The sequence below is a fragment of the Leptinotarsa decemlineata genome, unplaced genomic scaffold, assembly GCF_025532065.1.
Source record: "Leptinotarsa decemlineata unplaced genomic scaffold, Ldec_3_MD MMD2_tig00026328_RagTag_RagTag, whole genome shotgun sequence".
Lineage (NCBI taxonomy): Eukaryota > Metazoa > Arthropoda > Insecta > Coleoptera > Chrysomelidae > Leptinotarsa > Leptinotarsa decemlineata.
This window is the reverse complement of record NW_027412688.1, coordinates 25,986,186-26,011,776: the sequence shown is the minus strand read 5'-3', so window position 1 is coordinate 26,011,776 and position 25,591 is coordinate 25,986,186. Positions and strand designations below refer to the sequence as shown.

The window sequence follows — 25,591 nt, the reverse complement described above, 5'->3', positions numbered from 1 at the left end:
GAAAATACTATCTATTATATAGGTTTCTTGGGGTTTTGAGTCTTGTTGAATAATTTTTTTTCCTTTTAATAAAGACGTTTTGTATTAGGAGGAAGATTAAAGTTTATTCTTCCTCTTGAAGATGATCACTTGGTGATCGAAACACGTGTCGAGGTGTTGAAATAACGGTTTGGAGTTGGGATTGTAACAAAATAGACTCTAGGGGACTCAGGGGAAACAAATAGGTTCGGCTGGGACGTAGTCAGCAACAAAAACCAACGGAGCAAACGTTTTCACAATTTATTTTAGAGTGTGTAGGTACATCAACAAGTGACAACCTGAAAAGAGATATAAATTTAGCATACCTAGCAGTACCCAGCTACCAATTAAGCAGCCAAACTAATAATAATTGTCCATTACATACCTGCAGGTAAAGAGTAGAAAATATCTACGTTCTTTATCACCAGAAAGCACGGGTGTCACATTGAGTTTACCGACAACTTCAAATGCGAGAAATGTCTCCCAAATACCCACGAATACTACTCTCTCGCAGCTGTGCTATGCACGACTACCTCGATAGGGTCAGCAGTGCGATGCCTAAACCAAAGGTACCGGACCTGGGGCATATTATCACATCTGCCCCCCATTCAAAGGTCGAAGACGGTCGTTTTTCGAAACGGTGCTCGGGGACACAGAGATAATAAATTTTTTAAGTGACAAATATGAAATGTGCCTCTTTTCACCTCAGAGTCGCAATGGGCTAGTACGTATGTCTTAGAACTCAAAACTTTCTTCATTTTCTTCAAATAGCAACATGAGCTTTTTGGTCTCCTGAAGGACCGTGGACGAAATTGGGTTAGCCTTAAGAAGCACTAATTCACCTTGTGTGAACGGCTGGTAAGGCCTCGAGGGAAAACGAGCTGCACGTCTCTCTACCCGTTTCTGCAAATTTTCCCTGGCAAAGAATAATTTAACATGAGAGTTACAAGGTATCTCTTCACCTGTCAAAAATTCTCCGAGTGGAGAAACAGCTCGAGTCCCGAAGTAAAGTTCCACGGGACCTAATTACATTTGGGATCTCGAACGCCTATCGAGAATGCTGGTAGTAACAATAAGTTCCCAAAAATTTTCCCAATTCTCGCATAGTCCTTTCCACAGGGTTACCCTGGGGGTGCGGTACGAACGAATAAATTACTTTCAAACCATGGTCCTGTAAAGTGTTCTTCCATCTTTGCGAACTCATTTGTGTTCCTTGGTCACTCAAAATTCGAGACGGTTTACCCACCTCTTCAAAATAGTGCATGGTTAGCCGATTCAACATGTTGGCCGTTGTAGCCCGTTTCAAGCACCAGCTTAGAGAATATGTCTACAATAACAAACGAAAATCACACCACCTGTGGATTTTGGGAGAGGACCGAAAAGGTCGACCGAAATAAGGTCATTTGGCTTTTCCGAAAATATCGCCTCTAAAGCGGATCTGGGCAATACTTGGCTTTTTGGCATACTTCGAAGCCTTTTATAATACGTTTAACGTGAGCATGAAGGTTGGGTTTTTCAAACGTCTGCTTTCAAAGAGCACCAAGTTTTGTACACTCCAAAATGACCATAATATTCGTGATAATAATTGACGAAGTCAGTTAGCTTGGCCAAGTGAAGGCATAACAAATTACTCTCCTGATTCTGGGTAAATAACAGTCCCTCTCGAAGGAAGAAACGACCCGGAGAGTCCTTTTGGATCGCCTCCAGCTTAGCAGGTAACACCGGTTACGGGTCAAACCCGAAACCGGTCGTATGAATAAAATCAACTAGTGGTAATTAGACAAAGGTGTTTTTATTCATTTCATTAATGTGATCATGAATTACCACAAAATACACAAGTCATCAATCACACATATTGAGAAAGCATTAAAAATATTTCAAAAATGCCTAATAAGGGTAAAGAAAGGAGGCAATAATCGGTTTGAGAAAGAAGGGTAATTTCATTTTGGATTCCGAAAAATAAAGAATTGAACCCACAAAAAAACACAAGTTCAAGTTGTCAGACAATGTTAATGATATAAATTATTTCTCATGTACCTCCTGAAGTCGATTGAAAAACGAAGTATTTTGTATCAGAGACCGGATGAAATTAGTCTCATTGCAAAAACTGACCCGCTAATTTGCCTTTATGGCGAATCATACCTCAGTATAAGAAAAAAACAAATGCATACTGTAACCTCCAAGAAAATTCGGGAAATGGCAAGACTGAAAGTATTTAAGAAATCTACAACCATTGATAATCTCATCGACGTTCTAAAACCTGAACTGTATTAACACATTGTGGCTGCATCGAAAATTATAAATGGTTTTGATAATGAAACCAAATCATTCAAATCGTTCTCATTAGCATTACACCTGGCAACAAACCTAAAATTTTTGTGTGAAGTGGCCAAAAAAGCCTTGATAACAAAATCTCCACTCGATACATGTTAAAGAAACACTGGTACAACGATATTTCAATTTTCAAATTACGAACCATTAGAATTACGAGTAATGCACAATACTGAGACAACTGCTAAGCCAAATTTTTGGAATTAGGATTAAAAATTTCCATAAGTTATTAAAAAATATTATTTTGACTGTGTCAATTAATATGTTTTTAATTTTGTCTCAAAATAAAGAGGGGTTTATCGAAAATGTACTGAAGCAGAACTTCCTATTCACAAAAATAAGCACATACGGTTTTTGTAAAGGGAATACATTTTTACCTAAAAACCATTGCAACTCTTTCAGCTCTATAAGGGGGTATCATCCCCTGAATTACATTAAATCGAAGTGTTGAGCGAATGATACCTCACTAGAAAAAAAATCAGCAGGTAATATGTGGGGGAGAGGAGGGCAAGATGGAAACTGTAATGATCTGAGTTGAATAAAAATGATCCATATACATTTGAACATGAACGGTTTATTGAATGAAATTCAATATGCATATTTTTTTAGAAACCACAAAAAAAATAATTTCTAAAATATTAAAGATTTTATTTGTCAACGCTACCGTTGCATCGCGAGGTAGTCTGCTATGACCAGCCTCTTTCTGAGCGGTAGCTTGTGGTTAGCATTTCTGTTCATCCCCAGCCCCCGCCCTGAATTGAGGTGAGCATTGCTGTCCAGCCTCGGGATTGGTTGGTTTTTTGTTCTTTTCTTTAGTGTCCATGTATGTTCCCACGAGTAGCAAGGGAAGGGTTGGTCACCTCTAGCAGAGCCCCGCATTACCAGAGGAAGGCTAGTTACAATGAGGTTTCGCCCGGTTCCTCAAGGGGATCGTTCGTAACCGCATATAACCCTGCGGCCATTCAGCTATCGACACGATTCCTTACATCTTAGCTCGGGTAGGCTGGTCCGCGGTGGCATGTTTTGCAGGGCTTTTGGAAAGAAGTCGATGTAAGAAAAAAAAAACGAAAATAGATACTAGCACTTGAAATTCAGCATGCTAGGAATTTCATTCACAAGCAAAAGATGTTTAATTTTCTTCTTGAATATAATACAATTTGAATTCTTTAGTTTGTTAGGTAACTTGTTAAAAAGCCAGGTTATGTAATAAGAAAACGATCCACGATAATGGGAAGTTTTGTGGTGAGGGGGCGTGAGCAAGTTCATGAATCTCAAATTAGGATTATGAACGTCGGTCTGATACCTGAGTTTGTTGTAGAGATAAGCAGGCTTCATATGATTTATTATTTTGTGAAATAATGTACATGCATGTAAGATACGCCGATTTTCCATATTCAACCAACCCAGTTTTGGTAAGTGATGTGTCACATGATCTCGTCTCCGCGAACCGGTGATCAATCTGACGCATGAGTTCTGTAATACTTGCAGTCTTCTCTTATCGGTTTGTAACAGATAAGGACCGTACACCACATCAGCATAGTTCGCATGGGATAAAAGAAGTGCATCGCAAAGAATTTGTTTAGATTGGCGATTCAGTATTTGACGGTTACGGTAGATTGTTTTGAGGTTACAATACCCTCTTTTCAATTTCAGTGAGACATGAGATAAAAATCTTAGCGACGGATTTATCAGCAAACCAAGGTTTTTTATATTGTCATCTTCGCCTTTTATTGGTAACGACACGTTATCGATAATGATGCTTATATTATTCAAGCACTTTTTCCTAGTTGCTGACCTCCCAAAAAGCATGACAAACGATTTGTTGACATTCACAGAAAGACAGTATTTTTCCGAAAGTTCAGTCAGACTTTTCAAATCTATATTAATTTTTCGGCAACTATCATCTACAGAAGATTCTTCGAAATGCATGTATATCTGCGTATCATCAGCGTAACTATGTATGTTTGTGTAACATACATAGTTACGTAAACAAAAGTGGCCCTAGGATGGACCTTGCGGGACACCATTCCGAGTAGCAAGAAAATCTGATTTGATTTTGTTAAATATAATACACTGAGAGCGATCACTAAGATAGTTTTTCATGAGTTCAACTGAGTTGGTTGGAAATCTGAGATATTTTAACAAAACTAATAAAAGCTGATGGCTAATCGTGTCGAAAGCTTTTGAATAATCTAACAAAACAAGTAAACACAAATTATTACTATCAACCGAAACATGAATATCGTCCATAACTTTCAACAGTGCAGTTGAACAGCTATGTTCAGCTCGAAAACCTGACTGAGTAGGAGGCAGTATATTAAATGTATCAAAATAATCGCGCATTTGAAAGTTAATGATTTTTTCCAGCGTTTTTGAGATTGCACAGAAGATGCTAATTGGGCGAAGGTCATTGATACTCTGGGGATTTGCGATTTTTGGTAACGGGATGATTTGAGATTTTTTCCATAATGAGGGATATGCTGATTGTTGGATGCATATATTGAATTTATGTGTGACATGAGGAATGATAATAGGACAACAAAGAAATAACATTTTGATGCTGATATCGGCACCAACCGCATTGGATTTTATTGAGAGAAGTGTTTTATACACCTCATTCTCCGTTATACCATGGAAAGAAAAACTGTGATCATCAAAGGAATAGTTGTTGGAAAGAAATGATAAGATATCATTACCTGGATTCGAGATAAGTGAAGAGCTATTACAAAAGAAGGTATTGAGATCATTGGCATTAGTGAGCTCTTCAGGGATGGTTCTATTGGATTTTTTATGCATGCCCAAGGAAGCTAAATCCTTCCAAAATTTATTTCTATTACCTTTGAGGCAGAACTCCAGGTAGGCCTTCTTTTCCAACTTGATTGTGCGGTTTGTGAGGTTTCTCATTTGCTTGTAATAATCCCAGTGGTGGGGGAGCTTGCTTCTTTTGAATCTGGTAAAAGCTCTATCACGCAGTTTCATCATGAATTTCAAGTTTGCTTTCTTTCGAAATTCGAACAGTTCTCAGAGGAGCATGGGAATCGAAAGTTTTTAGGATAATCGAATTGAGTGTCGAAGTTTTTTCATCTATATTTCTCATTTGATAAATTGTGTCTAAATTGGCATTCGTAAGATCCATCAAAAAAGGATCATTATCGAAGTTTTTGAAGTTCCTGTATGTATGCACGGAGGCAAGAATTTTGGACTGTCCAGTACCAATTTTGCATTAACTACAGCACGGTCGGTTATATCTAAAACTTCGGAACACATTATAAGATCAATCAAAGAACTTCGTGTCGCACTGTAACGAGTAGGTTCATCAACAACATGAGACAATCCATAGGATTCTAAAATCCCATTCAGGTTCTTACATACCTGAGATGATGGATTCAGAAGATCAATGTTGAGGTCACCCCCGACCAGGATGTATTCATGGGTGGGAACTAGTGCTGATAGCACCTCTTCCAGATCAGCAAAAAAATCGTGCGCAGGGAAACTTGGGGCCCTGTAGAGAGAGCTAATAACATATTTTTCTTTGTTGAATATGAAAGATATCCATACCTGCTCAGAGTTGAGAGCAATATTAAAGTTTAATACGTTAGCGTTTAGGAACTGCTTCACAAAAATGGCAACACCCCCACCGCGGGTATCTCGATCGCGTCGGAATAACTGGTATCCGGGTAATGAGATAGACTCATCGGTTACTGTAGCAGACAGTAATGTTTCTGATATGGTAACAATATCGTATATATTGAACACCTTTTGCTTTAATTCTTGAAAAACACTAGACAAAGATCTGGTATTCACGTGACAAAATGTGAAGTTTGACATGAGGAGGCAATTTTACTAAAAATATTATAAAATATATTATACAAAGATACAATTATTTGGGATCTTGATTTTTTGCAGCTCTCAACGGAATCGTCCTAAGTGAAGGTATGATATTTGTAAAACAAAAAAAATTACTACTCCTGGTTCCTCCGGGAGAAGGAAATATTAAGAGCAGATAGTTGTTGGTTAACACATGGATCAAAAACACCTTCAGGTTCTGGTGCAGGTGTTTTCAGTCGCAGACCCAGGACAGATATATCAACCTGCCTAGGAACCTATGCGACTGTATTCAAGCGGAAATTTACGCTATTGAATTGTGTGCGGAGAGATTGGAAGAATCCAACCTCATACACAAGCCAACAAAAATATTCTCGGACAGTCAAGCGGCGTTGGAAGCTTTCAGGATAGGGCCGCACTGCAGAAAGATTGGTAGGATGGTGGATGGTAGATAGCTGCCTGGCGAACATCCTGCTGTTTATAAATGTGAGTAACAGAACGACGGTAGCCGCAGTGGCCACCCACTACCATCTAACCTCCAGAAACCATCCGAAGGTACGCCAGGCGTATATCCAACCTAATCAGTCGTGTTTGATATTCCAGCCGGGTAGCCTAGCTAGGGAGGAAAGCGTAATAAGTTCTGTGTACAAAAGAAGGGCAATTTGGGACCCAGCAGACCCATCGAGGAAAAATTAAAAAATTTTGACGACACTGCTGATATAGCTTCTCTGAAGTTCTTTGAAGTTCTTTGCAATTTGCATTCAGTCAACTTCAAACGTAGGTCGAATGCCTCAAATGACATCCTTAAATACAAATAAAATTTGTCAGGGTGTTGCCGTAACTTTTTGTACACTCTCACGAATTTTTCGCCCTGTTGACGCCTCAAATTGTAAGTATGCACCGACGGTTTTTTTATAACACTATCTGCCACTATAATTCTTGGTCCTCCAAGCGACCACCTAGCATCCTGCAGTGCGGCTCCGGGTTCAGCACCTACCGAGCAACGTCTAAATTGGTAGCAAATTGCCAAAAACGACTCTCCTCGATAGGAAGACTTAACATATTGTCTCTGGTCTGGATTCCTGCCAATACTGGTCTAGAAGGCAATGAGGCTGCTGACTCCTTTGCGAAGGATGGTGCTGCTAGCAGCTTCATCGGACGAGAACCTGTCTTTGTCAAACAAAGATTGAACTGCCTGGATGGCAAGAAGATTTATGGAATTCTGGCAAAATCTTCCAGGATTGGCTCACTCCAAGACGTTTATTCACCCTTCGAAGCTTGATACCAAACAGTTGTTGGACTAATAGTAGGCATGAACTACGATATCTAACATGCCTTCTCAGATGTCACTGTCATTTGAATCATCACACGCAGAGACTAGGACTGTCGGAAGACAGTGTGTGTTGCCTTTGTTTGGAAAATGACGAAACAGCAGAGCACATTCTTTGTGCTTGCCCCTCTGGGGACCGAATCAGGTTTTTTAGAGTTTGGCAGAGCTGTACTTTTACCATCTGACCTGAAAGACCACTCACCATACAAAGTAATCGGCTACGTTAAGAAGCTAGGTTTATTTGGTCGAATGTAAATAGATCTGAGCCACAATAAATCCTTGCGGTGGAGGGTTGAATAAACCCACTCACTTGGGACCTAATCTAACCTACATCCAACAGGCTAAGGCCTAATTAAAGGAGTATACGTTAATAGAGTAGGTAACTATTTCTAGATAAATGTAAGTATATATGAACATTTTGATATACAAACTATTTCTGAATTGATTCAGGGTACAAAAAAATAAATCTATAAAATATTTATTGACACTTTGGCACATAGGGGTTACTGGACTATAGAAATAGTGCTGAGAATTAGGTACATTAATGCGCAATGTAAGATTTGATTTGGACGTATATCGAGGTACATTAAAATTAATTTGAGACAGTAGAGTTGGTGAGTCCATGGTATCATTGACCAGTGTATAGATGAAAATGAGATATGCAATTTCTCGTCTTTTTCTCAATGTTATAAAATCAAATTCATTCCGAAGACAAATGTATTCATAATTTCTAACCGGATAGTCTCCATGTTTCTTATAATACGCAAACTTGAGGAATTTCTTCTGAACACCTTCCAAAACATTAATGTATTTTGTTTGATTAGGAATCCAGACAGAACTACAATACTCTAGTTTACTACGTACCAAACTATAGTAAACCGACCGAATATATTCAAATGATCGAAACTCTGCAGTTTCTTATAGCAAATCCCAGCGACTTGAAAGTTCTCTGAACAATATTTTCAATGTGCGCATTAAATGTAAGTTTACTGTCGAATAAGGTTCTTAAGTCAAGAGTATCATTAACTTTTGGTAAGTTGATATTATCAATTGTATAACTAAACTGGTATGGATTTGATATACGAGTATAAGTCATAATTTTACATTTTTCAACATTGAGAAAAAGTTTCTTGTCACTACCCACTTTTGGAGTGAGTTCAAATCCCTATGGAGCAACATACAATCAGATGAATCTCGTATTTCTCTGAAAAGCTTCAAATCATCAGCAAAAATCAGCAAAAATCTATACAACGTAAAAATGACAGCGGCCCCAAATTATTCAAATTATCCAATGAACATGTTAAAAAACTTTCTCAAAAAATATCTTCTGGATGCTATGCCATTAGGGTCATAGGTTTTGCAGCTACAAAATCTGCTTACCATGCATTCATTAAACCACATATACCTAGGTTGTGCAATTAGTACAGGAAATAGACGATTTTTTATTGCATAATTCGGCAAAAGAGTCAAAGAAGATATAGGTATGATTCTCATGTATTTTTGAATAAATTTCACGTTTTCTCATTTGTTTGTTTTATTATGCCATTTATTATGAATTAATGATTTGATAATAATGGAGGAGTGATTCGAGGTAAAATAATAGTTAATTGTATAAAAGAAAATACAAATTTCAATGGGTAATCGCTGTTTTTTGCAAGTAAGAACGTAAATTACTTAATTATTTATTAAGTCAAGAAAATACTATACCTAATTCATATTTTTTAAATAATTATCGAACTTCGTTCTTATTAACCTTGTACTCGGTAGTACAACTTTAAACGCGTTGTAACTTTGATAATATTAATTTTAGTAAAAAAAAGTTTGAATCAAAAGTTGTAGAAAATTTATCGATTTAAAAGATTGATTATAAGCAATTCATTATTTATACAATTATCAGAAGAGGTATCGGTAAAAAGCCAATAAACAAACAGTAATAATCTTATAAATCGTGAAAGATAAGTGATATGAAAATAAATATTGAACAAAAAAGATAGGAAATTCAATTATCTATAATAAAGGTCTTTATAATTGTGGGCCTCAAGTGCGCAGTTACGGAGATACAGGCCCAAACGGTTTTTCGCAAACTGGAGGCACTTCCGTTCGCCTTGTGTTTTTAGGTTCATTACGTACGTCATACTGCACCTATCTGTAAAAAAATAACTCCTGCCGAATTATGCATTATGGACAAGAGTAACTTGCTCCTCTATTACCTGTATAAATTGATTTTTGGTAGCATTTAATAAGAGTTTGATGAAGATGGTCCAGGTTGTGCAAAAAAGCATGAATCGCGTTGGTGATCTATGTCGAAGCTTCGCTTCGAGGATTAGTTCCCTGTCGATCCCATAGATGACATCTTCGTAAGGGGAGATGTCATCGCTCTCATTCGAAATTACGAACTTAAACTCGGAATTTCGACTTTAATCTCGAAATTAAAGTCGGGATTTCTAAGAAACGAATATTAAAAATAAATGGCCCTTCTGTGCTTCCGTACTTGGACCTCTTCCCGACCTACGGTACTCTTGATAAAGAAATTGTGAAGCGATCCTATAAGTTTTACAAAAGTGCTGATGAAATCGAAAAAAGAACCTTCTTTGATGCTGTTTTTTTTTAAATTTCAAGGATGGTCATAGTATTCACATTATTCGTATCCAGTACGAGTTGAAACTATTATCCGGTCTACAATTGGTCATAGTATTCACATAAATGGTGACTACACTATTAAACTACTACGTAGTGCTTGTAATAATTATTATTTGGCCTCTGCCCTGAAAGAGTCGAAAAAGTTCTGCTCTTTAACCAGCCGTAGTCGCATGTAAGGCGATCCTCATTTGGCAACGTCGTGCACCGAGCGTCGCGACGCTCCACCGATCCTGAAAAGTGGTCGAAGCGCAGGCTTTCAGAGTGTCGCGACCCGGCAAGTTCAGTTAGTGACATGATATCAACCGAACAGAGTCGTGACACAAGCCATTCTCGCAGAGAGACATGTATAGCGATGAATTTGCACGCAGCAGACAGATTATTTGTGGTAAGCACTTGGATTACATAAGATTCACCGAATTCACATTTGATAGAATGCTCGATAACGATTCCATCGCAAATATAGGTCCTTCGATGATGCAATGGTCCTCGTCCTCATAAGCTCCCATCTCTAGTGCGAGACGCATTTGTAGGAAGGTCGAACACAGGGATATTCCATGATAAAATATGTCACTGCGATCCATTCCAAAAACAATAATACTGATAAATTTATCTTTTTTTGATTGACAATACTTGACGTAACCTGCAGAATACTACCAATTCATAAATATAGAACAATTTGGAGATACGAAACTCATTATTCATTAGGTACTCTTGAAATTTGTGGGTAGTAAACAAATTGTGTATTTTTTGAAAAACTATCGTGTTTTTCATATGGCGCATGACAAATATACAAAAGCGAGGTGAAAAAATAAGTTTCCAAATAATGGAAACGACAATTTTTTCAAGACAGATTAAATTTTTTTCTTTTGTATCGTTTTCTCGTGGAATGAAATAACTAATTGTTTGAGATGACCCTCATAAAATATGAAAATGGAGTATCACAATGAAATTTTGAATTCTTTCGAAAAATATTACGTTCATGCCAGGAATATTGACACCGGTGTTCTGTTGGCGTTTTACACGATCTCAGCAGGTCGTTCAACTGTGTTGATAATCAAATCCACATTGATAAAATTATCTAAAACCTATGCCATTTCTTGCTACCCTCATTTGAATCCTCAAAAGAAAACAATTCGAGGGTCTAATCAATACTGATAGAAACAATTCTTGATAAAACAAGTATTCATTATGGATATATTTTATTGTGTGCCACAATGCTCTATCCTGGGATTGATACTTTTTCTCATCCATGTGGACATGGGGGTTTGTCTTAACTCATTCATTGCTCAGAAACTAATTAATTAGAACAATATTCAACTATCGAAGTACTTACAATCGTACGAACCTCTTCAAAGAACACAGTGGTTTGAAATTGGGTGGTTTTCTCATACTTGAAATTGTATCTATATTTTTATTAAGTATGACCAGAACAGTAGGAATAAAGACAATTTTTAATGTTCCCGTTAAATATGTTTAGCTGCATATAAAGCTCCTAATAATATTGATGTTCTCCTTTAAAATTAAAAAAAAAATAATTTAAATATTTTATTGTTATGAAAATTATGATCAGTTTTTTATTTAAATTGACGACTATAACATTGTAATTGTTTTTGTGTAGAATGAACTAAAAATAAAAGTATTTCTAGAGTAATATCAAATACTCAAAAATTAAATTAAAGCAAGTTACTAATTAGGAAGTTTGAATAAATTTTCAATGGTACATACATTCAAGCAAAAGCCGAGGAAAAGAAGTTATTGACTGACAGATATATTTATTTTATAGTTAAGTAGGTACTTTAATTTCATATTTTGTAATTTAATTAATGAACGTTATAAATGATGAGTTATTCAAAAAATGCTTTTCATGCCCAATCGGGCATAAAGTAGGTACACCATTATGTAGCTGGTAACGTAGCAATTAAAACACAATGATGTATTAGTATGATCCATACTTATTCACTATTAGAAAATAGATCGACAAATTTTTATAGTTTGGTATTTTTGTAAAAAAGTACACTGAAACTTGTTTTAATCACCCAAAAAAATATTGTTCGTATCACTCTTGACTGTCGTTCGAAAGTGTTTATGAGTCAAATAAATTACTTTCCAATTAACTGCGACGGTTGCACTTGTCCCTTTAATTCGTCGATATTCTCTATAAATACATATTATCCATTTGCTCATTTTTATTTTAAATTGGCCATGACATTTTATTCTATATTTTGCGTAGTCACACACAACGCAAAAATGCAATTTGAAAAAAATACCTCTTATACTTGAAATACTCTATTATTATTTAACTAATTTACTTTACATGTCTTTGCTTGTCATACAAGTAGCTGCTGTATCTTTCTCTACTTCAGCGTCTTCCGTACATTCTCTACAATCATTATCAACAACCTAGCTATACTAAATAACTGGGTGTCATGCCCGAATTATATTGATCCATGGAGTAGCTAAATTTTGACGAAGGTGAGATTCTTCAGTGTTTAATTTCGAATACTGTTTTCAGATTTCATGAGGAACACAAATTTCTAGGTGTAATATGTTGTAATGATTGCACACACGTTGCTTTTTTTTAAGGACAAAACACCAGCAGTACAGGAAAATCCTTAAGGTGCTCTAAGAGCGGTGCCTGTGCGAAAGTAGCGATTTACGTTGGATTTGGATCGCTGGAGATTAAATCCATTTGGAAAAACGTTCTCGGGAAGTTTATTCCACATAAACACAGTTCTCCAGATGAAAGAGTTCTTAAACAGTGAAGTTCAAGATGTACTGAGTTGAACCTCAAAACGATGAGCAGAGCAGCCACCGTTCGTCGCGTATTTCTGATATGTACTGGTGAAATCAAATTTGCCAAGTCACTTGAACACCTCCCGTGAAAGTATCTATAAAAGACAGATGAATTTCCAACCTTTCTTCGATGTTCCAGACTATCAAGTTTGCAAGTGATGTTCGTGATTTCAATTAGGCGGATGGAATCCAGCAGCGTCAAGGTATGTTTAGGAGCGGAGCTCCATGCGTGTGAGCAGTACTTCAAAAAAGGTCCGATCTGAGCTTTATAAAGCTGCTGGAGTTTGCACAGTTTTCTGGTTCAGAACAGTGTTTCAAGCTTTTGAGTAGCAGCCTTTGCAATTCTAGCGACATGATTGTGCCAAGACATATTGGTGTCCATTTCAACCTCCAATAAAGGTATCGAAGCAGAAAGCGGAATTGTCTGTTCTGACATTATTATATCCGGTTCGGAGACACTTATCTTTCTGGAGAAAACATATGCCTGAGTTTTGGTTGTATTGAATTGAACCTGTTTATTTTCATCCCAATTCGAAATAACCTCTAAATCCTCATCAAGGTATGCAACCTCCTGCTGCCGGTGAAGATGTGCATCCACAGCCGATGAAGATGTGCATCCGCAGCAGATGCCCTGGAATCCAAATGAAATGACGAGACAAGTGTGCTGTCGTCAGCAAAGCAATATATTGGATTCTTGTTTTTTTTTCCAATAAGTGGTTGATATACAATAGAAAGAGGGTTGGATACAATATGAATCCCTGTGAAACACCAGCGTTGATAGTGAAAGTATTCGAGATATATCCATCGACGATCACATGCATGGAACGTTCTTTCAGGAAGCTGGAGAGCCATACACAAAAATGATCTGACAAGCCATAGCAGCGAAGTTTGGCCAGCAAACCCTCATGCCGCACACGGTCAAAGGCCAAGCGCAACAGCTTTCGATACTTCATGTTTCTCGATTGCGTTATTCCAAATATGGGTGACATAGAAGACCTTTGTTTCCGGAAGCCACATTGATGATCGCTGATGATGACGTTGAAGCCTTTCAAATATTCAAGGATATGGTGGTTTACGGCTTTCTCTATGATTTTTGATACCACTGATAGCAAAGCGACTGGTTTATAGTTGATTGGGAGATTTTTATTGCCCTTTTGGGAATAGGCTGAATGCGAGCAATGCATTCACCTTTGATAGATCCTAAAATTCCTACAACTAATATGTCAATCACAATAATTGTCATTCAATAAACTCTCAGTTGGTAATATGTTTATCTAAAATTCATAGATACAATGCACCAAATTTCATCATATAGTTACTAATAGTAAAAATACATTTCGAAGAGTGCCAAAACAAACTACACCTTGACAGCTTTGATCCACTTGAAAAAGGATTTGAAGATTTATTTCATATTGAGTTCATTTATTTCAGATGTATAAGTAGAACTGAAAATTCTCAGTGCAAATGAGAGATACTCGGGGGAGTACAAATGATGCAGAAAGTAACCTGTCTAAACAATTAATGATTCAACAGAGTATTGAAATTAAGATTTAGATTATTGAAACACGGGATTCTGCATTATGATCTTGTACTTTGTTGTAAAATAATCAACACCTGTCCTTCAGTGAGAAAATGTAGAAAAGTATCTGACTGAGAAATCTATCTATATCTATCTAAACTTCTATACTAATCTATACTAATATAAATGGAAACATTTATGAGGATGGATAAATGTATGTATGTATGTTTGTGGCTCTTTCACGCCTAAACGACTGAACGGATTTAGATGAAACTTTACATAAATACACCTTATATATCTGAATAACATATAGGCTACAATTTACAAAGGTTTCTTGTAATTTTGGTCATAATATAACGATAAGTATTAAGTTGCTTCCTGACGTGCGCTGCCTATACGTTGTCTATATGCAAAATACTGAGCCACAAATACAAATAAATTGAAATATGCAGGTAGGTAGGTTCTTTTTATAGCGTAAATAAGCATTGAGAAACGGAATCAGGAATTTCCACCCCCAAGGGAGGAAAATAGGGGTTTGAAGATTATATTGAATTTCTTCAGTTTTGAAGTTGGAAATCTGAAGTGTTGGGTTAATAAAAAAATATTGTAATTATTTTTTTAAAACAGTCCTCACGAAACTTAACGTGACAAACCAAATTCTACGCGGGTGAAGCTGCGGGAATCAACTAGTCATTCATAGAATACCTAAGCAATATAGTTAAAAAGTATCATTTTCTTTATACTTTTGGGTAGAAACGAAGTTTAATTGTACATTATGAAGCTTAATATTTAATTTTTTCTGCTTTTCATTGATCTTAGGGCTCCTTTTTTCGTTATTTCAGTCACTGTCACTTTAAAACACTAATTTTTATATTTACACTATAATCAGTGTATCATAAATAAGGTCTATATCTCAATATCCCATGCCTTTGTGCTCTGTATCTGTACCTCCCCTCTAAACAAACGAATATCCAAATATGAATTATGAAATTTGACCTAAAAATCTCAGAATTTTATTAAAATATTCTCCAAGTGAAAAGGTTCATTGCAATGATACCAAGTTTTTTTTATTCGCTTACACTTACTGATTCGTTTTGTCTAACAAATTGTCTCAAAAATAGAATATGGTTGTAATACTCGTTATGGTACAAGTGATAAATAGCGAATTGGTTATATGACGAAGGATGTGAAAGATTGGCCGCTTGTATGGTTTCAAGATAAATAACGCGTCGCGGCACAATAATGCGTAATAATTATTTAGCAAAAATATTTCCTTATGGTTTATTGGCGGAACAATAGAATGACTTGCAGAACCTTCGGGTTTTATTTGAGGGCATTTTCAAGTGCAAAGGCTATTTCAGTAGACCGATAAATATTGAAGAAAGTAGGTGATAAAATGAGGTAACCTATATCAGAAATAATCTCTAACGTTCTGCGAGATTTTTACTAATATTTCGGATATTGTCAAATGGAAATTGCAAAAAGGTTTGAATTTGTTTTCTTTCAAACCGATAAAATGGCAAAAAAATTGACAGCTAGGCCACCACAATAGCCAAGAAATTAACATTTAAGTGTAATTATTCTTGAATCATACAAAACTCTCAGGGTCTAGTTATGAATCATCCTCACAATTTCAATCACAGTCACTGTCCGAAACAAATTGAAAAAATAGATTCAAATATAATTATGATTGCTTCTCCAAACATTCGCAGGTTTAGTTTGATATGACAATTTGATAACGGTAAGTAGATCTACCTCTACTGAGACAACTTAAATAAGTATGTAAATGAAAAAAGACTCACCGATGCAATGACCGAATATGAGAGACCAAAATGAAAAACGAATCACCTTCACTGATTCATATAACCTCACGAAAATAAGACAATACTCCTTGGATACCAACAATTCATATATGATATCAAGAATTCTCAAGATCATAATCGAACTTAATTCTGTGATGAAACATTTTCCAATTCGAATGGAAACCGTATTCTGAATAGCAATTTCAATGACATCGAAAAGAATACGCGACGTATATTGGTAGTGCATCTAGTCGCGTCAAGTAGGTCGGCTATTGTTGACAAACACGAATTTAGTAATTTACGTACGCATCGATTTGTTTTTGATTTTTTTCTCCCTGTATGAATTTGAAACCTATCCACTTATTAGTGAGTATATCGTTTAAAAAAAATTAACTAACGTCATCACTAATATATTGAATTAAAAAATTGGACTTTTCAAAAATGTGATACGTTTGGCAAATATTAATTTACGTACGTACGATATGTAGTTTGCTTGAGTATCAAAGTCAGCTACCCTTATTTTTTAAACGGAAATCGAAGATATTAAAACATTTTACGATTCAATATGTTTTAGATCTAGAGGCAACGTGACCCTTAATCTTACTTTTACCGTAACCCAGAAACAACTACATCCACATCATTGTGAGTTTTGGAGAGTCAGTTCTATGGCTGCTCACTTCGGCGTATTGTTTTGGAGTGAGTTCCCCGCGCCTTTTTTTCGTGATGCTTTTTTAGAGGGAGTTGCCGAGGTCCCTCACTTTACGAAGTTGTTTTTTAATCCTTATTTGACTCCTAACAGCTCGGTTAACTATCAAACATTCAAATTTTCATTAAGAAACAATGTTGTCTTTGAAAATAGGGCGTGACCTTAAGTGCTTTTTTTCTTACTAGACCCATAAGATTTCTAGAGGTTTTCATATTTCTCTCGTTCCGTTTATTGAGCGTTCCTCCCAAGTATACACTGGGACTGTTGGATAGTCTAGAACACCTTACTTGTTTTCAACTAACTCCTACGAGATTTGTAAGTCAAAAATTGTTCGCTGCTAACTACAGTAATTGCTTTTTTAGAGGTTCAACTCAATACACCCCGGACTACAAGCTTTCGACATTTTTTATATGGAGAACGGTATCACTGTGGAATTAATTTTCGGTAACTGTTTTTTCCATCGAATATAATTGATCGCTCTCTGAACGATGTACAGATTATCAGTGCTATAGAGTTAATTTATAAAAACACAATTTTTGGCACTAATTAAATGAGACGATTATACAGTAAAATGGAAGCAAAAAGAGTAATAGCTCCTGACTAAAAAACATTGTTCTGGGTACTTAACTGATCTATTTCTTTTCAAGCAGAAAATATAATTAATTTGAAAGGTTATATTTTTATGAAAGATTATGAAAGACTAATTTTTTGGGAAAAAAAGTTTTTGGCTTTCTACTACTCTATCTTGATACAGAAAAATGTAGGAATCTTCCAAAAAAAGGAAGGAAGTAATCAATTTTACAAGAAGTAACCTAATACATAGATGTGTAGATCACGCAAAGAAGTAAATTTCAGACACAAACTGGAAGAAAAAGCCCTCCTGAAACAGCTACTTTCATATAAACATGAAATTACACGAAAGAAAAATTCTTTTGAAACAAAAACTTTTATATGAACACTGAATTATACAGAAAACACTTTTCTCTACTAAGTTTGTATTCCAAACATTCGTTATGGAATTGAATCAGGTTTCATTCACAGGATTTCTACACAATATACTAAATGAAACGTAAAAATTTCACTTACATGGAACTCTGTCATGCTCACTGGTAAACATCGATGTTTCGCCGTAAGACACTTGCCTTAGGACTCTTCATTACCAATCTGGATGACATTATAAGAAAAAACACACGATTCATTCATAAATTACGATTTTTTTATGTCACAGAATAAGTTTGATCCACTTATGTCATCGATGACATCGTAATGACATTCATTCACCTATTTGATTAAATCCCAGCCAAAAGGAATCTTTTGACTGGGATTTAATCCAAATTCCAATTTGTATCTGAAAGTTACTTCTCTGCATGATCTACACATCTATGTATTAAGTTACTTCTTTTAAAATTGATTACTTCCTTCCTTTTTTCGAAAGATTCCTACATTTTTCTGTATCAAGATGGAGTATTAGAAAGCCAAAAAATTTCTTTTACAAAATATAATTGTTCTTAATAATGATAATACTGTTGTAAATCATGCTCGAAAATGACGTAGCTAAGAGCGCGCGAATGCATAATGTTCCCCGCCGCTCTAGAATCAGCGAGAATAATGCAACCGATTTCGACGGGACTTCGGTGAAATTTCTACGGCATTCGATTACGAGATTCAAACGCTAGCCACGAGCATATCGATACAGTCAAATGGAAGCTAAAGTGCGGTACGCGAAGTGATCTAGTAAGGCGATACACATTCAAATAGTAGTTACATTTTTAGTAGAAGTGTGTTTGTTGTATTTAAAGTGAAATAAAGTTAAGTTTGATTATTCAGTGTAGTCAATTATTGGTCAACCCACGGGGAAAAACGTAACAATACCCTGTTTTTGATTGTTTTCATGACAATTCGCGACTCTCAAAGCATAGGTTGCACATATTTCTGACAGGTGGTTGCTGGGGATGATCTAATTTTGTAATGATAGTAATGACTCATGAGTAACGAAATAAACTCGTGGATTGAATTGAATAACTTAATTTGGTGGCATTATTCCAAATTTTTGTTTTTTTCTACCGAATGCAAGAATTATTGTTTGTATTCAACTCTGATTTATATACCGGTTCACATAATCATTGCTATTTTTAAGAAAAACGACGTTCAATTTATCGTTTCTCTCCCCTGAGAAAGACACTCAATTTGAAAAGCTTACCAAACCTTCTGGAATAATTTTGATTCGTGGCTAATATTCGTTTAGTAGGCTCGCACTACTTTTTGAAAAAAAAATTCAAGTAGACTACGGTCCAAAACAAGCACTTTTTCCAAAGATGACGTCTTCAGGAGATGAAGTACATAAACAAATTCCTAACTCTAAAACGGGTCTTTTTTATATCTAACAGGGTATACTTTCACCTTCCGACACATATCAATGATTTCGGGGGGAAATTTGCGGGAAATTTCCTCGTGAAAGTGTCCGTCAACTTTTATAACATATGAAGAAAAGAGAATTGGAACTTTCTGTGTTTTTCACTGCAGTTTCGTCCTACAAGGACATTTTTAAACTTATACATTGAACTAACAAATTTTTTTTAAATCTGTTTTTCCGTTAACCAGCTGTCACAACCCTACGAACGACAACCCTCAGAAGTCGAAACTTGTGCGAGCTAAGAAATAACGAGGTCTTAGCTTTTAACGTGTGATTCCTAACACGGGTTGGACGATAAAAAGTGAAAATCGATCGTTAAGCCTGGGGCTTGAACCACCGACCAACACGGCGGTCGATTTCAGTGAGTGAACAAAGCACCCACGTCGAACCGACCGGCTACCGACCGATGATTGATTACATAGTGCAAAATTTCCGTATCGTTTAGATTCGGGAATCTAAACTAAAGTGGTTGCATGTCAAAGAATTGTTTGAAGACGTCGAATCATTTTTGCCTAGTCTGAAGGACCTTTCATGTTCAGCATACTGTTTTTGAAAATTTCGACCACATTGTCCCACCTAAACACTATTATTACACTCCGGACACTTAAGCTTACAACTTGTCCACTTTATCTTTGGCACTGAAAAGGAAATCAGACAACCGCATGTGGTCTGAATGCCACCTCCGCTTTTTCTGAAGAAACCCCCAATTATCTCTGTTCTTTTACCAAAATATGTTAGAGCTACCCATTTCTTGGTTTCTGATTGTTTGACCTGAGGGTATATTAATCTGTAAGTGAATTTACGGCTTTGTTTCCTGACTAACTTCTGCGTTGAAACCATTATTATGACCTATCTGTGCAATTATATCAATTTCCCTAGCTAGAAACGCAGAGAAACGCAGTGAGAATGTTCTGTGCAACATTGAATTGTAGGCTACTAATTTATGACTGTCTGGATGGAAAGAACAACTTGGGATGGTAATGTCTGTATAGCTAGGTTTTCTGAAACACAAATGATTCTTTCCATCCAGACAGTCATAAATGAGCAGCCTACAATTCAATGTTGTACAGAGCATCGCCACTGCCTTTGTCTGCTAACAATCTAGCTAGGGAAATTGATATAATTACACAAACAGGCCATACTAATGGTTTCAACGCAGATACAATCCAGAAGTTAGAAAACAAAGCCAAACAATTAGAAATCAAAGAATGGGTAATATATTTTGGTAAAAAACAGAGATAATTGCGGGTTTCTTCAGAAAAAACGATGTGGAATTGGTATTCAGTGTTTATGTGGGATAATGTGGTCGAAATTTCCAAAAACAGTATGCTGAATATGAAAGGTCCTTCAGACTAGGTAAAAATGATTCGACGTTTTCAAACCATTCCTTGGCATGCAACCACAAGTTCCCGAATCTAAACGATACGGAAATTTTGCACCATGCAAGAAAGGGTTGCAAACTCAATTATTTGGAATCTTTGGAAATTCACAAGCATAAACATTACGGGTGTAACCTGTTAAATGATCAAATCGATTTAGTTTATTCACCGGTTTTCAAATTAGCATATCCACAGTGTCACTAGCAAACAAAATTCCGGTATACTCAATCAAGCTAAGTACCTCTATTATAACTTACAGTGGTGTTATATAAGGGCTAATGTAATCAATCATCGATCGGTAGCCGGTCGGTTCGACGTGGGTGCTTTGTTCACTCACTCAAATCGACCGCCGCGTTGGTCGGTGGTTCAAGCCCCAAGCTGCACGATCAATTTTCACTTGCTATCGTCTAACTGGTGTTAGGAATCACACGTTGAGAGGTAAGACCTCGTTAGTCCTTAGCTAGCACAATCTTCCACTTCTGAGGGTTGTCGTTCGTAGGGGTGTGACAGTTGGACGAAACTGCAGTAACGTTTGTTACAAATAATACCTTCAGAAAATTAATTGAGAGTCGAAGTTCTGTCTCACCCACCATACTCTGCAGACCTCTCACCAACCGACTACCATCTTTTCAAGCACTTCGATTACTTTCTCACCGGGAGAACCTCCGCCAATCAGGACCAGGCAAAAATGGCCTTTGTCGACTTCGTCGAATCCCGAGCACACAATTTGTATGCTGAAGGAATTGATCAACATGTATTACGTTGACAAAAGTGCACTGATTCAAATGGTGCTTATTTCGATTGAATTGAATGAGTATCCACTGAAATATTACAGTTTGAAGTAGATGCATATAAACAGACAAAACTTTTGAAACCACCCCATATTTCAGCAAGTGTTTGATAGATACTTGACTAACATCTTAATTGATTGCACTCAGTATTTTTTATCTGCTGATAAAAATACATCTAACTATTTTTCCGTATATATTTATTGGTTTTATTGTCTAAATAAAGGTTCAGTCATTTTTATCTCGATATAATTTTCATCTGTTATCAATATAACTGCGAACCATAAAATTCTTAATATAAAAATTTGTATTTTCTTATAATCCTGATCAAATTTACTCTCGTCAGACTTTATCTAGTAAGCATCACTTGAATTTGGTGGTTGTTCAAATTAACTCATGCCCCGCTACCTCACCGACAAACTCATTTCTGAATTGAAAACATCTTTAAGATAACTTTGAGAATTCATGTTGGAGGCGGAAACACAAAATCGATAAAACGTTCCCTCTATTTCTTCCATTCTCTAAATAGACGTGTGGGTGTGCTTCCAACTCGACTAACGAAATCTCCTTGAAAGTTTTGAATGTCAACATATTCTACGTTGAATAGAAATGTGTTTTTCTCATTCAATTTTCTACTGAAATTCAATTTGTCGAAGTAGCGATTATTGAAGATTAAAATGCTCTCAAAAGTTTCCATCTGAATAACAACATTAGGTAATAGAGACAAACTATTGCGACTCTGGAGAAGTTGAGTTATTATTTAGATTGAAAAAATACTCCATTGATCCATTGAGTTTTTTGATATATTAGTGAATATTTTTAGGAATTGTGCGATGAGAGGTAATACCTCGTTAATTCTTAGCCCGCACAAGTTCCTGAGCTGATCCTTTCTGCGTTAAAATAGTTCTTCTAGTGATTCATAAAAAGGTAAACAATGGACTGTTTGGACTGGGACCTTTGTCGCTGTTCATAATGGGTCTTTCATCAACCGCTTCCTATCTTTCAATTTAAATAAAACAAAGTGTGTGTGAGATATCATCGAAATTTTTTATTCGTTTGAAAGACCTACTGATCCCATTGTGTGTGGAATATAACATTGTTCAAATGTCCGCCACTGCTTCTCTGGGTGGAGCTCATCCGAAACGGCCAATTTTCCATGACCCTGGCGCATAAATCAATCTGAGTTTGGCCGATGGCATGTGTTATGTTGGCTTTGAGGACCGCTGTTTGTGGCTTATTCGCATACACCTGCAACTTGAAAAACCCCACAAGGAAAAGTCTAACTTGTGCATATTGCCAATTGCACATTGTCATAAATCAATTTAATGCAGAGTGCAACAGACTGTTGCTTGACACTGGAAGTCACAACATTCTGAAAACGATCTCTGACTTTATGCCCCCAACTGACAACTATGAACTGCCTTATTAAGTAGAGAGGCTGGATCCTCCGGGAGAAGGAAATTCTAAGAGCAGATAGTTGTCGGTTCACAGATGGATCAAAAACACCTTCCGATTCTGGTGCAGGTGTTTTCAGTCGCAGACCCAGGACAGAGATATCAACCTGCCTAAGAACATATGCGACTGTAATTCAAGCGGAAATTTACGCTATTGAAATGTGTGCGGAGTGATTGGAAGAATCCAACCTCATAAACAGGTAAATAAAAATATTCTCGAACAGTCAAGCGGCGTTGGAAGCTCTTGGCTCCTACCGAGCAACGTCTAAATTGGTAGCAAATTGCCAAAAACGACTCTCCTCGATAGGAAGACTTAACAGATTATCTCTAGTCTGGATTTCTGGCTATACTGGCCTGGAAGGCAATGATGCTGCTAACTGTCTTGAAAAGGAGGGTGCTGTAAGCAGCTTTATCGGACCAGAACGTGTCATTGGCATCGATTTAGGATTTGCCAAACAAAGATTGAACACCTGGATGGACTTCTGGCGGAATCTTCCAGGATTGGCTCACTCCAAGGCGTTTATTCACCCTTCGAAGTTTGATACCAAACAGTTGTTGGACTACAGTAGGGATGAACTACGACGTCTAACAAGGTTACTGTTATTTGAATCATCATATGCAGAGACTCGGACTGTCGGAAGACAGTGTTTGTTGCCTCTGTTTGGAAAATGATGAAACAGCAGAGCACATACTTTGTGCCTGCCCCGCTGGGGTCCGAATCAGGTTTTTAGAGTTTGGCAGAGTCGTACTCTTATCATCTGACCTGAAAGACCACTCACCATACAAACTAATCGGCTTCGTTGAGAAGCTGGGTTTATTTGGTCGAGTGTGAATGGGTGTGAACCACAATGAACCCTTGCAGGTTGCGGTGGAGGGTCGAATAGACCCACTCACTTTGGACCTAACCTAACGGGGTCAAATCGCACGATCTCGATGGTACAATCATTTTGATGAAACAATTTTATTATTTGCACCAGTTGGTGAATGCTTTATCCGTCCATGGTGATTTGGCAAAACGGACTGAATAAATGACAACTAATTTGACAGATTTAGCTTCAACAAGTTGGCTGTTATCAACTGTCAAAGTTCGGAAGTCCCGGTTGAAAGACCCTATAGTTCTCATACCACACTTTGCTTTTCCAGACGTTGAAAAGTATTCAAAAATCTAGTGTCTTATACCTAACTCAAATTTCATTTCTTCTATGGCCATAATCAAAGGTGTGTTGAGCTACACTAGATTTTTCTGGTCTCCGAAATCGGATATGTGCCGCTATCCATCATGTAGTAACCAATGTCTCTTTGGTAGGTTATCGCCATTGGGAAGTGCCTGGGTGGCTCATCGGTGTTCAACCACTGTCCTGAACGTTTCCTGTTGTCGTACAAGATCCACTTTTTATCACACGAGACGATCCGATCCAACAAAGGATCGTTTTGGTTGCGCAAAAACAAAAAAGAACAGATTTCGAAATGTGCAATTTCTGTCGATCCTTCAAACCATTGGCCACCCAGTTTTCGAGCTTCTTGACCTCTTCAATACGTTTTAAACCATCAAAAACCGCATGGGAGCTGACGCCCACTTCTTCCGCCATCCCACGCACCTTTTGTGCTGGGTCAGTCTCCACCAGGATCCTCAAATTCTCGTCCTGGATTACTGTAGGCCGACCACTTCGGGGCTCATTTTCAAGGCTAAAATTTCCGGAACGGAATTTCGCAAACCAACATCGAACAGTGCGTTCATTAACACTATCAGTGCCAAATGCTTAGTTAATTTTTCGGACTGTTCTGCCAGCTCTTTGGTTCGATTTGAACTCGTAAAAAAATTGACTAAAAATCGCTAAACGACATCATATAGTCATGACCTAAAAACAGGGAAAAATGACCTGCATCAATATATAGAGTACAAAATTGTCTATCGATCAGTATATACATATAACGAAACAGTAGAATAAATATTTATTGAGATATGAGGCTTCAAAAACACGACATAAAAACGGACAAAACTTTGGAACAACCTGATAGATTAGTGAAATATTTTCGATACATAATATATGTCATATCGAACTTCCATTAGAATTTTGAGATGAAGAAGTGGAGTTATGAAAAATATTTTATAAAAAAATTTTAGATATCAATGCATTGGGCTTTTTTGAAATATTTCCTAATGTATCTTATTCTGAATGTAATGCGATATATTGGGTACTTTCAAAAATACAACATTGTATAGGTGTATATTTCGACCAGTCCAGAAATTATGACAAAAAAGTCAAAAAGTTGATCTCTTCAGCCGTCCTCATTTTCAATCAATACCCCTCTGAAGATACTCTATCGTTCAGAACCTATTTGAAAATGTAGTTTTATTATTACCGAATAACCACAATATTTTTGTTTGATATTTGAGGAATAACTATAAAATAATTTCCATTGATTTTTTCAAATGATACCCTGTAATGTGATTTCATTTACAAAGACCTTTTCACAATTGGTTTGAATAGGTAAATACCCATTGGTTTGAAAAATCTGTTAGTTATTAATATGCTCAAACTTAGATACTCAAGTTAAGTTTTCTTTGTCATCATTTCTGTCGTTAAGTTTT

General features: G+C 36.6%; 1 protein-coding gene across 1 annotated transcript in view; it reads left to right on the top strand.

Annotated features, from left to right (window-relative positions):
* Positions 1–10,373: 10,373 nt before the first annotated feature.
* sbm (L-type amino acid transporter sobremesa) overlaps positions 10,374–25,591 on the top strand; it is a 142,363-nt gene continuing 127,145 nt past the window's right edge. The window contains exon 1 of the mRNA XM_074182483.1: positions 10,374–10,529. Coding sequence (XP_074038584.1) covers positions 10,487–10,529 — 43 coding nt within the window. The 5' untranslated portion in view covers positions 10,374–10,486. The remainder of the gene's footprint in view (positions 10,530–25,591) is intronic.